Genomic DNA, 13555 nt, shown 5'->3' with positions numbered 1-13555 from the left:
ATACTCTAAATACTAGAGAGATACTATACATATTAAGCTTTTGACAGGACAGACAAATATTCATATCAAAGGAAACTTCACAGATAAACATCATTACCACTGGGCCATGGCAGAGGACAATCCTATGCTCACTATTTTATCAGCATTTTAAGTTGTCTGCCAAAAAGCTGTCAGTGTGCATCTAATAGACAATTAATATCAAAATACAAATAGGATCTTTTATTCTCATGTCCCATGGAAGGTGAACTTCATTTCTGCAATTAATTCAGTTTCTTCCTCGAACACCTCTCTTCTGCCAAAGAAGAACAAATCAAAATAAATTAATAGAACAAACATGCAAGCTAATAGTTGGACTGACTGGTGAGTAATTAAAAAGACTGTAAAAAAATTAACAAAAAAGAAAACGTTTGGATCACTTACTACACACCTACTAAATTATGAATACATTTATACAGTACATACTATATATTTTATGAATGAATCATGTACCCAAGCATAAATGAAGACAAAGTAGATGACTGCTGTGCAGCTGACAATCCATCCAACCATCAGCAAAACAGAAAAGAGTTTGTGGGACGAAGCAGTTGGACCCACAACTAGGGACAAAAATAGAAACAGACAAAGTATTGGGATGGTGTGGAAAGATTTATTGAATTCAACTCCGGATCATTTTTTGGGGCCAATGCCTCTTGACAAGTGTCTGAGTTTCTTACCTCTCTTGGGCATGGCACCTCTCTCCACTCTGATAATCTTGTTGTGATAGGTGCAATGCCAGGCGCTGTGCTGTGAAGAGTTGACGTTGGCATCCGGCAGGGTGGAGTGGAACAAATCTGGTGGACTAGGAATTAAATCCATCCTTAGCTCTCCAGCAGTTGCATACAATAACTTGAGCCTGTCCTCTTCACTCAAACATTCGCAAGCATTATTCCTCACAGAGACATAAATTTGTCATTTGTCATGTTTTGGAGGTGAGACCATTCCCATTGCATTTTTTTCTCTGTGGACCTCGTCCCATATGTTAGGCCATTAGCGCCACTTTATGTCGGCCTCTGGAGGATGTGCTACAGCTGGGGCTAGCAACTTTGTCTCTGGAGGGTACTGGGTTTTCTCCCGTTAGGTCAATACTATGGGTTAATATCATAAAACTAGTTTTAGTGAGTAGATTCTGACTGAAATTAAGTTTCATGAAGGCATGGCTAATAAGTGTCTTATGTGAATTTTGATCCGTTTCGAGGAAGGCCATTTGAAGTGCACAAGGAAACCATTTACAAGCTTTAAAGGTATATTTGTACATTTAGGGAAATACACTTTTTTTACTTGCTGAGAATAAGATGAGAAGAGCAGTACAGTCATTGGTGGCTCATTAGTTCGGCATGAAAAATGGGGGCAGTGCATTGACATAGCGGGGGTGTGTCAATGCAGAGTCACAGAGTCATCCGTCAAAAAAGTTGAACTTGGTTCAAGTTTTGCTGCAACAACACTGTGTCATCTGGCACAGAGCTGTGTCCAATCACATACAGATGTTGCACACGTGGACACAAAGAGACTTCCAGGCATGCACAAGTTTAAAATGATTTCTTTACTTCTGGGCCAAACAGGAAATATAGAAACACAGGCACATTAGCCCCCCATCCCCCTCCCCCTCAAGGAGCTGGTGCTTCTTGTCATGCCATCATTGAAAATAAGAACCTGTTCTTAATTGATTTGCCTGGTTAAATAAAGGTTTTAAATAATAATAATAATAATAATTAGCCTAGTGTTGCTACATACTGCACATTGTCTCTGTTTACTGAATGTAATGTCCACAAGTGTCTTGCCTGTGCGACCTTTACTCATTAACCCTGAATTAACCTACTAAAATATTAAATGAACCAATACAATAAAAAATAATACATGAGAGTGAAAGGGGTTGCCCAATGTCCATTGATATGTCCAACTTCACTGCAGCTCCCACATATACAAGCACACATTCCTGGTGGGTGGCTTTACATGAAGTAAAGTAGAGTTTCTACGATTTACCTTGAGATCATTGCTCTAAAAAAATTAATCGTTGCTGCTACTACAACTTTCCAGGGAAGTAAAATCCTGTTTTGGCATCTGATAAGCCTTTAAACACATTCATCTGTATGTCATGGATCGTATTTCATTGTCTCATCTTTATGTAGATTGTAAAAAAAATATGGATATAGTGCCTGTGACATCACCCATTGGTTTGTGGCTGCTGTTTTGAAGCCTCGAGTTCAGCGATTTGACCATTGCCATCTTGAATTTGACGTTTGCCATCGTTGATTTTTGGCCATATTTGAATGAGAGGTTGGAGCTGACCCTAGCACTAGCTGTTTGACTAGCATGGTTAGCACAGTACATTTACAGCCTATGGTTAACTGGGATAATACAATGCTAATTTTCACTGAAAAACAGAATGTCTGACTCCTTAGAGGGCCTTTTAATACAACTAAATGGTGATCAATACTTTTTAGGCAACCAAAATTTTACAGTTAATTTTCATGACCTGAAAATACGCTGTGAAATGGCTGCATCACACCTGTGAATATGGGGTTACAATACACAACATTGTTGCTGTAGTGACTTTTTTGTCTAATTTACTCTCAATGGGACCATAATATACAAAATGAACATCATAGTGTATTGGAAAAGACTTAATGTAGTTACATTTTTTTTATTTTAGGAATTGTGCCGGTAACATTTGGCAGGGGGGATTACCAATGGAAGTCAGCCCTTGGCTGCAATTGGGTGCATTTACGTTTTTAGACCTCTGAAAATGTATAATGATGTACATTGTCCCTGTGAAGAATGAGAGAGAATGCAGGTTTAAGACACTTTCATAAATTGGCTTCACTTTTCAGACAAGGAGCTACATGTATTCCCTTGCATCTGTACTTGTACAAAATGCTCCCACCAATGCAGCCACCTGCATTGTTTTAATGCAGGGCTGTTTTCAATCTGAATACAGCCTTAACAGACTGGGAGAGGTGGAGGTTAATGTGTCTGATTATTTTTTGGCAGGGAGCAGTGACTTCTGGGAATAGAGTCTCTGCAGATTGGGTATAAAACTGCAATGCATAGTTTTTCATTTTCTGTGCAAATTAAACAAACAAGATGTTATATTTTAATTAGTGAGCCTCAGAGGTGCTGGTACCTCCACACTGAGCCAAGCTGTTATCCAGTCTTAATGCTAAGCTAAGATAACCAGCTGCTGGCCCCAGCTTTATATTAGACACATAGGGCCTGATTTACTAAAGGTTCGCATGTAAAAACCTGTGCAAACTTGACATCACCCGCAGAAAATATGCAAGCTGATCTACTACCACGGCGCACTGAGGTTTGCGTCTTTCAAATGTGCAAGATAGTACGCGCTGTCCATTTATTTTGCCATAATGAATATGCAATGTGGGGCGTTTTATCCCCACTGCGTTTTCATTTATGCAGTGTGATTTACCAAACCTGAAGATAGATAATACGTCTATAGATAATACTAGAATACTAGAACCTGATCACATTTCATTATGCGCTTGCAGCTTTCTGCTCGTCCAAACTCTCCATTAATACACGCAAATCCCTCATTTAAATACTGCTGTCTGCACCCTGTTACACCTGTTAGTTACGCAGTTAGTCTTAGTAGATCACCCACAAAACGCATGCAAACGAAACGCGCAATCTATTGCACTGTGCACGCAATTTAGTACCCGCTATTTGGAATCTTAGTAAATCAGGCCCATACAGTATATGGGAGTGATATTGACCTTCTTTAAATGTTAAGAGTGCAGACAGGAGAAGGGAGAGGTGAGGAGCTGTCATTACTTGAAACCCTTTAAGAGGCAATGAAGAGTGAGGGGATGAAGGGCAGAGGAAGAGAGGGATCAGGTGGTCTGGAAAGTGGACTACACAGCAAGAATGAGAGGAAAGCAAGAAAGAAAGAACAGAAGAGAGGACACTTGTCTTGTAATTGGATGAACACTTGTCTCTGACAGGGCCTGCTCCTGAAAATGACAGCTCACTCCTTCTCCATCTAACCCCTCTCATCTTTAATAGGCCACTCTAATCTATTCCTCCTGCTAATTGTACATCTACACAAGCACCCTCACATGTCCACATATAGCCCACCATCAATATAGTCAGATTTGAGAGACATGAGGTCAAAGTGATTGCATGATTACATAGAATTATTAAATCCCTGCTATCACTGAAGAGTGTGTTTGTTGAGGCCCATCAACCATCCAAAATGTACCTAGGTGTTTTGTATGGTCTTACATAATAAGTGCAACAATGAGAGAGAAAAAACAAAACAAAGAAAACAATTTGCTTATACCATTACTTACAGCACCCCCAGATTTAGATAAGCAAATTACAGTTGCATCATGTGTTTTGAAGCTATTTTCCCTGGCAATCAGAATGAACACACCTGGGTTTTGCCCCATTATCTCCAATTTATCTGCACTGTATTCTTTACCTTCAATAACAAGATGAGTGTCCCCCCTGCTTAGCTAGAATCTCCCTCCCCTCCCACGTGATTTTTTGTATATCAGATGTTTATTCTTCCTATTCTTTCCTTTGGTGTTGCAAGAAATGACCGCCACCACTGGTGCTCAAAGTAAGTATCCATCCCTGTGACTGAGTTGAGTTAAGGGTTTGTATGTTATGAACAAATGAATACAGTACTTCATTTGCAAAACATGTTGGATGGAATGTCACAATTTTTTCTCCACAGCATTTAATAGTTTCCTGTCTCCCACATCACTCATCATCTCTGTCTTGTGTATTTACATATTATGTCTTATGTGTTAACTAATCAATGCTGTTTATACTTTATACTTTATAATTGGGATTTCTCTTGCCGAGCTTATATCTTCCAAATGATGCATATCTATGCTCGGCTCCTCTGCTGGCTTGCTGGGATGATCCAGGGGGTATTTGGAGGAGAGCCATGCCAGTTGATGGTGAAGTCTATTCCTGGTAGTGTTTATCAGGCAGGAACTTTAGTCATTGGAGGGCTGTTCCCTGTTCATGTGAAGGCACCAAAGCCTGAGTTGGAGTTTCGGATGGAGAAGGTTAATGCTTCCTGTGAAATGTAAGATTTTGAGGAATAACTTACCTGATTTAAGATGAAGGTTTAATACATTCTTTTATCATACTGTATGTCTTGATGTTTTCATGTCTTTCTGTGCTGCTGATGCCTTCCTTTCTCACCTGCTGCAGTTTTAACCAGCGAGCTTATCGCTGGCTTCAGACAATGATCTTTGCAGTGGAAGAAATTAACAATAACCCCAACCTTCTGCCCAATGTCACCCTTGGCTATCTGGCAGCTGACACTTGCCTAGCAGAGAGCACCACTCTGTTAGCAGCCATGGCTATGGTAACTGGACAAGAAGTTCATTTAGCAAATTCAGAATGTGGATCTGTGCCGATGGTGCCAGTTATTGTTGGTGATGCAAGCACTTCAGCCTCCATTGTTGTGGCAAACACCCTTGGGGTGTTTCATATACCCATGGTGAGAATAACTGATGTGTTGCAAACATAATGATGAATCATGTGCGTGTTAGTTTAGTTGCAGAGTATTTCTAATACTATTACTGCTCCATATGTTTCATTGCTATTGTTGCTTTGTCATAATTGGTCATAGAGACTTTCTGGGGGCTGCAGTGTTACATTGCTGCTTCACAAAAACTGACAAGTAGAAAACTTTAAATGGCCGATGGATGATTTCTGTGTTCACAAGTTCTCTAATGCAAAGTGGCTGGTGACTGTGTTTAAATAGTTAGGATGGGACAAACACAGAGTTGGCTACCTTCTGAGACTACTAAACTGTAACTTACTGTATGTGTTTATTTTCATACTTCATCCTCACTGTCACTCGCTTTTTAAAAATCCTCTTTCTTCGTCCCTGTCAATCTGTGTTTTTAATCTTATTTTACACAGGTAAGCTACTTGGCCTCCTGTATGTGCTTGAGTGATAACAGCAGGTATCCTCTGTTCTTCCGCACAATGCCCAGTGATGCAGCACAGGCGTGGGCCATGGCTGAGCTGCTGCGCCTGATGGGGTGGACTTGGGTGGGGCTGGTGTCTGCGGATGATGATTTTGGTCGATTTGGGATTCAGATGTTAATGGATGCGCTTAGGGGAACTGAAGTGTGTGTTGCCTACCATGAAGTCATTCCAAAGGTACTGTAATGTCTCATTTTAAGGATGTCACTGCATATTCCCTCCCTTCCCCGACACACACACCATTTCCTCTCTTTCTTGCCATTTCTTGATTATTAAAATGTCTCTTTTTCATTCCAAGGATTATCCAAAGATGACAATGCAAAGGATTGTTAAAAACATCCAAAAATCCAATGCCAGAGCTGTGGTAACATTTCTTATAGGTCAGGATGCAAAGGTAATTCATATTTTTCATGTGCTGAAAAAGACTATATCCACTCAGCCAGGTTATGATGCCCTCCTATTCTTCTTTATGGCAGGCTTTGTTTGAGGAAGTGGTCCATCAGAATGTAACAGATAAGCAGTGGATTGCTAATGATGCTTGGGTTACTTATGGTACGGTCTCCGTCCCTCATAATATCCCTTCGTTGGCTGGGACAATAGGATTTGCTCTGCGGAAGGCTGATATCCCAGGCCTGGGAGCCTTTCTGGCTCACATTAAATCCAGGATGAGTTCACCCAACTTTGATCCTTTCATGAAAGAACTCTGGGAAGAATTGTTTGGATGCTCCCCAAGTGCCGACCTGAGGGGGACATTGTGTTCAGGCTCAGAGGTCATAGGTGAACAAACCTGATGAAAAAAAAAAAATCTTTTATATCATTTGGAATATCTTTCACTTCTGGTTTCTTTTTTGTTTTTGTTTCACTGGCAGACAAAAATATGTGTCTCTTTTAATTGAATATTTATATATTTATTTTTTCATCTGTTTTCCATGATAAATCACTTCTAGGAATTGGGGAGAGTTTGTACACAGATGTGTCCCAGCTAAGAATTACATATAATGTCTACAAGGCTGTATATGCTATTGCTCATGCCATAAATGATATGATGGCCTGTGAACCTGGAAAAGGTTACTTCCTTAAAGGCCAGTGTCCAGATGTCCAGAGGCTTCAGCCTTTACAAGTAAATTGAATTCAGCTGTTTTTGGATGCCACAAAGTTATCATTTTCAGAATTGACATGAAAAAAACATTTTCTCTCGCAGATAGCCCACTACCTGAGAGAGGTGAACTTCACCACACCTTTAGAGGAATGGATAAACTTTGATGAGAACGGTGACCCGCCTGCTTCTTACGATATCATCAATTGGCATGTGACTGCAGAGCGGACAATAGAGTTTGTCACTGTTGGCCATTTTGTGTCTTCTCAAGGGTCAAATGGCCAGTTTCACATTGACATGGACAGAGTAGTGTGGGGAGGAGGAAGCAGACAAGAGGTATGTGCTTTTGCTGCTTTTTTTTTTTTTTTTTTTTTACTAGTTTCCATCCCTTTTGAATATGTCTGCCTCTGAATTCTTAGAAATGATGGAATATTACAATAATACCATATTTTACAGATGCCTGTGTCTGTGTGTAGCAGTCCTTGTCCTCCTGGTACAAGGACAGTTTTGCAGAAAGGGAGACCTGTTTGCTGCTTTGACTGCCTGCCTTGTGCAGAGGGAAAAATTAGTAACCAGACAGGTACTTTGGAGAGATCACTTACTTGTTTGAGCAAATATGCATTAGTCAGTGGAAATAGCTCTTCTTCTACTGTATCTAAGCGCTTAAAAACTGTACCATTTAAGCATTTCTTGACATTCAATTAGAAGCAGAAATGTGTTATTGTACCTTAAACCCTCTTATATTAATCATATTAGGATTAAGGTAGAATGCGTACAAGTAACTTTATGAGGTAAAACTAGAACAGACATAGAGCCCAGAATATTATATATATAATAAGAATCTGCAATGCATAACAGAAAAAAGATTAAAAGACCCAAGCTAAATTGCAGATTATAAGAAATTTAAGGAACTTGTGAGAGAAGTGTTTAAAGACTTTTTAGTGTTTGAGTTTGTCATTTGTTTACCACCCAAGGAACAGTTGTTGTCAGTATTGCATAATACATTTTTCAGGACACAAACAGATCTATTTCTGCTATGTATTTGCTTTTAAATATAATACACATAGGGCCTGATTTACTAAAGGTCTGCATGTAAAAACCTATGCAAATTTGACATCTCCTGCAAAAACTGTGCAATCTGGTCTACTAACGCAGCGCACTGAGGTTTGCGTCTTTCAACTGTGTACGGTAATACGCGCTGTCCATTTAGTACATTTGCCATAATGAATATGGAATGTGGGGAGTTTCAACCCCAATGCACAAAATACAGGGAGGAGAAAATGCAAATATGTTATTTAGCACGCGCATTGTGATTTACCAAACCTGAAGGTAATTTTTCTGACTCTAACTGCGTCTATAAATAATACCTTTTGAAGGGCAGGTATTAACCGGCTGCGTACTGCACACTGCGCACAGATGATTTCTGTTACTGTGGAGAGGAGGAGACACAATGACAGAATACACACAGGACGGGTTTTTTCCACCCGTGTTAATATTTGGAGTGGACTATTTTTGGTTTTACTAACAGCATTAACTTTGTCACAAATACTCTCCCATATGTCGGTTTTTCTGGTAATATTTGTTTTTGTAATAACTCAATATATTTGTTAACTTCAGTTATTCTTAGTAGATCACCCGCAAAACACACGCAAACGAAACGCGCTGAAACGCACTGTGCACGCAATTTAGTACCCACTATTTGGAATCTTAGTAAATCAGGCCCATATAGTTTTTCACTCCAAATGCATAGCTTTGCTTTTTTGTTTCCTTGTTGGTGTAAACACCTAAATTACCGTTTAAAAGGTCAGGATGTGCTGGCAGGTTTTTTCTATATGTTATTAGCAATTAGTCATAAAGTTAAAACTTCTGAGATTAGGCTGTAAATGAACGCTATGACTTTAGGGGTTTAATTGTAGTGCACACTATTTAATATTAGTAAAATAATACAACAACACTTCAAGATTTATCTGCAAAATCTCTCTGAAAATCTCTGTTTGTAGGATCACTGGAGTGTATTCAGTGTCCTGAGCGGTTCTGGTCCAACTCAAATCATACAGTCTGCATTCCCCAGCCAGTGGATTTCCTCTCTTACACTGACACAATGGGGATTGTTCTCTCCATTGTCTCTGCTGTTGGAGCAACACTGACAGCTGCCACATTTGCAACCTTCTTTTACTACCGACACACACCTTTGGTAATATGTAGCACCATCCCAGATGATGCCAAGTCACAAGTCAGAGAGTATTACTTTGTAGTTTTATCACACAGAGTGAGAAAATAAGTAATGTTATTAACTCATCTTCTGTTTAAAGGTGAGAGCCAACAACTCAGAGGTGATCTTTATGCTCCTGATGTCACTCAAGTTGTGCTTCCTATGTGCCCTGGCTTTCATTGGACAGCCAGTGGTTTGGTCGTGTATGCTGAGACATACACTGTTTGGAATCAGCTTTGTGCTGTGTATGTCCTGCCTGCTGAGCCGCACTTTGGTGGTCTTGGTGGCCTTCCGTTCCACACTGCCAGGGGAAAACCTGATACGTTATGTTGGCCCTGTTCAGCAGAGGTTAGGCATCTCCATCTGCACCCTAGTACAGGTGATTCTGAGTTTACATTAATGTCATAATGTTATTTTTTTCTGTACGGATGCATGCACGCCATGTTATCCTGACTTTACCTCTTTTATATAAGAACAGAGTCTGTTGTAAAATAGAGAGTCAGTATCTTGTTTAAGGTCCTGCAGGTTCAGAACTATATAAATTGAATCTGTTCATGATTTGGATTTCTTTGCCATTTTCTGATCCAATCTTATTTTATCAGGTGCTGATCTGTGTGCTGTGGCTGACCTTTGCGCCTCCCCAGCCTGCAGAAAGAGACATCATGGACAACTGGGGACCCAAGATTGTTCTTGAATGTGCTAATGGCTCTGTTGTGGGCTTCTCACTTGTTCTGGGCTACATTGGCCTGCTGGCCTTTGTCTGCCTCGTCCTGGCCTTCCTAGCGAGGAAACTTCCTGACAACTTTAATGAAGCCAAACTGATCACCTTCAGCATGCTGATCTTCTGTAATGTCTGGGTGGCCTTTGTACCTGCCTATATTAGTTCTCCTGGGAAGTACACTGTCGCAGTGGAGATTTTTGCCATCCTTGCCTCAAGTTATGGCCTTCTGTTGTGCATCTTTGCTCCAAAGTGTTTCATTATCCTCCTGAGGCCTGAGAAAAACACAAAAAAACACATAATGACCAGATAGTGTCAGATACCAAAACCTTCTCATCAGTATGGGATAAAAGACTTCATATGAAAATAAAAATTGGGTTTTAGTCATTGTTTTGGGTGATTTATATTGACTTGAGAACTGTGAACCATGAAGCATACAACCAACAATTAATTAGTAAATTAATCTTTGAACAAATATACAGTCACAAACTAAATAAAAAACAGGATAAATATTGATGAAATTAATTTCATTTCATGTAATATCAATTATTATTATTAATATTAATGTTGTTATGTAACTAATTACTCACTTACTGTGGCTGAGGTTTTCTTTCCCTTTAATGCAGACATTCTGATGTAATGTAAAGTTGATATACTACTCTGTATTGTCTGCAAAAACTAAATAAAAAGATTTGTAAAAAAAGAATAATAAAAAATAAATAATAATAATAGTATATAATAGTCTTTATATTTAAAAATTGCCCAACTTACAACACAATGATACACAATCGAATCTATGAAATGTTGCTGTTGAATTTACTGTGGCAAAATTTCTGCATATGCATGTCTGCATAAATTTAAATAAATATTTAATCACATTATAAGCTCATGAGTTAGTGTGGTGTCACCCCGACAGCCCATTATAAACATTCACTCATGAATCAGTGAATGTGTGAGTGTTTGTGTTGCACATTGTGCTCTCGCACATATTATTTATTCAGGAACTGCATTGCTATCTCTCTATTGCATTAAGTCATCACATTTCTTATCTGTCCTCCGATTAACACCCAAACATAGATCTGACATCTAATTAGATTAGCATAGTGACTCATGCCAAAAAATCCCATCATCACTACTGCAACTTCAATTTCAGGGGATTTTTTTGAGAACTTCTAATCATTTGCTGTCCTATTTAATGTAGTCAACCACATGGACCTCAGTGAACGGTGCTATTATGGCAGAGACTATTACTTTCATGCTGCAGTTTCTATGGTGCCCATCACCACTGTGACACTGGCTCTCACTACATAATAGGTGAAAGAAAGTTGGAGAAAAAGCTAACTGAAAAGAATTGTTTTCAAGAGGGGAAAAAGACCCAGGATGACAGTGAAAGAGAGAATTAAGGTCATGATATAAATCTGAGCAAGACATGTCATTCTTTCAACTCTGTACCTTCACACAATGATTACAAAAAGTCACAGATATACTGTACACCTACCTCTTCTAAAAACCTTTATATCATGCTACATCAGATCCTCGAATACTGTGGTGCATTTAGAAAAGGAGGAGAAAGTATGAGAAATTCAGTATCTCAAAAATAAGATCAAAATAAAAAATTAAATGTGATAGCACAGCAGCTGCAATAAATGGCTCTTAGTGTTCAGCTGTTTGCTTCCTGATGCAGGTGTTGACTCAACTCAATGATAGTGTATTTTACCCAGTGTTGGTAAGTACTGAGTTGTGTGCCCAGTTCACTTGTATTTTACATATATTATCATAATTTTTGAGCCCATCCCCTTATATAATTCTCAAGGATCTGTGACGGATACATCCGCACTTCAGAGGCTATATCCGCTCTCTATTTTCCTCTGCTGTAGTTTCCTTGAAAACTCAACAAAACACAAATAGTGCTTTCCAGACTGAAACTAACAAATGCTGCTAATTGGTATTCATTTACTCAGTTGCAAACACTTTAAAATAAGGCGGGAGGAAAGAGTAATTTAGTTGTCAAGCTGAGGTCACAAGTGTATGGTCAACAGCACTGACTGAAAGGCATTGAGCTGTATAACAGGCTATCAAGTTGAAGCAACCCCTTTGTCATTGTCAAAACATTACAGGCTTCACTAAACTGATATTTGTTGTAGGGCTGCTTTAAGGTATTTCTGTTATTTTGTCGACCCCAGTGTTACAAGCTCAATCCCTGCAAACATTTAACCAAGATATCTCACCGCAACTTCATATTCATGTCACAGTATAGTAATACTTTCCTCTCCTTGATGACGTAAAACCCTAATGTGACCCCATCTTATGTCATTAACGGAAAACATCTGGTCAGCATTTGTGGCCTCATGACATTATAAAAAATGCACCGATGATAAGATTAGGTAAAGCAGTAAATAGGAGGCATGCCCTTATCACATCATTCATATTTCCTCATGTGTTTACCTCTGCACTATCAGCAATGTTGTCATATCTCGACATATCCATTGTCTGGATTTCTCGGAAAAGTCTTGTCTGAATTCTGGGCTCAGTCTCCACACTCAATCTCTTTTAATACATTTTCCACAGTCATAACAAATGTCCTTTTGTGCATGTCAGCCTGAGATTTTGATGGCCCATTCATTTTATTGAAGGAATTATAGAGCAGTGTTTTCTCATTCAAACCAAAATTAATTATTTAACCCCTGAATGGCAATAATCTATTCTGGTTTTCTTAATTAAATCAAGTAAATAGTGCTATGATGAGAAGGATTACGCTTTGAAATGAAACAGACACAGACAGCACTATGAAGAGAAATCAATCCTTATGTTTTATAGTCGCCGAAATGTGTAATGCAAGACAGAGGACAAAGACGAGATAAAAATGCAAAGGACAAGAACAGAGAAATTTGGAAATAAATTGATCAGTGCAGTGCCAATAAAATTCTGTTGTCCATCTGTCCACCCACCACCTTTCTCTTCTGCCTGTCTCTGATGAACCTCTCAGACCCAACGCCTCTCTATCTTCCACTTTACCCCTCCACCTTGGGAGAAACAACAGATCAATCAATGCTGCTTAATCAATGTTAGCTCAAGAGCAGCTGTGGAAAGCCAGAAAAATGTCTGACATTTTAGTTTGTTATTGTACGGAACAGCCAGGCGTGATGTTTATATGTAAAGGCCTCTGGAGTATGAGGATTTAATTAACCAATGACAGCTGGGATTTCCACAGAGCATACCTCAGAGACCCTGGGCCTCATCACTCTATCTCAGGTCAAATCAGCATGGACGCTGCTGCCAAATCCCTTTCAGATCTAGCACTGAGCTGTCCTTCAAATTTCCAATGACGACTGTCAAGGGAGTCTCATGTTGCTCGAAAAGAAAAACAAAACAAAAACAGTTTGGTTTGGTTTTGTATGGTTTTTGTAAACTTTTTGGCTATATAACCATCTTGAATTGAGGGATGAAAGGGATCACATTCTGGATGATGATGTTCTGTTTTTGCACTGTTTCTATGGTTAACACTACTAACCAAATGAATAATATA

The 13555-nt window shown here is 39.2% G+C and overlaps 1 protein-coding gene across 1 annotated transcript; it reads left to right on the top strand.

The window, feature by feature from the left end:
• Positions 1-4952: 4952 nt before the first annotated feature.
• On the top strand, positions 4953-10342 carry LOC128360199 (extracellular calcium-sensing receptor-like). Its single transcript, XM_053320572.1, has 11 exons — positions 4953-5089; positions 5218-5509; positions 5938-6180; positions 6302-6397; positions 6480-6780; positions 6951-7123; positions 7205-7435; positions 7556-7679; positions 9100-9293; positions 9412-9690; positions 9914-10342. Exons 1-11 carry the CDS (start codon positions 4956-4958, stop codon positions 10340-10342), a joined length of 2496 nt encoding a protein of 831 aa, XP_053176547.1. The 5' UTR covers positions 4953-4955.
• Positions 10343-13555: the final 3213 nt, after the last annotated feature.

This window comes from Scomber japonicus, chromosome 6, assembly GCF_027409825.1.
Source record: "Scomber japonicus isolate fScoJap1 chromosome 6, fScoJap1.pri, whole genome shotgun sequence".
Taxonomy (NCBI): Eukaryota; Metazoa; Chordata; class Actinopteri; order Scombriformes; family Scombridae; genus Scomber; species Scomber japonicus.
This window is presented reverse-complemented; position numbering and strand designations above follow the sequence as displayed.

Bases quoted from the DNA above. Each gene is read 5' to 3' on its own strand.
- LOC128360199 (XM_053320572.1), top strand. From the start codon at position 4,956: ATGGTGAAGTCTATTCCTGGTAGTGTTTATCAGGCAGGAACTTTAGTC. The intron at 6,181-6,301 runs GTACTGTAATGT...TTTCATTCCAAG, and splicing joins ACCATGAAGTCATTCCAAAG to GATTATCCAAAGATGACAAT. The intron at 6,398-6,479 runs GTAATTCATATT...TCTTTATGGCAG, and splicing joins TTATAGGTCAGGATGCAAAG to GCTTTGTTTGAGGAAGTGGT.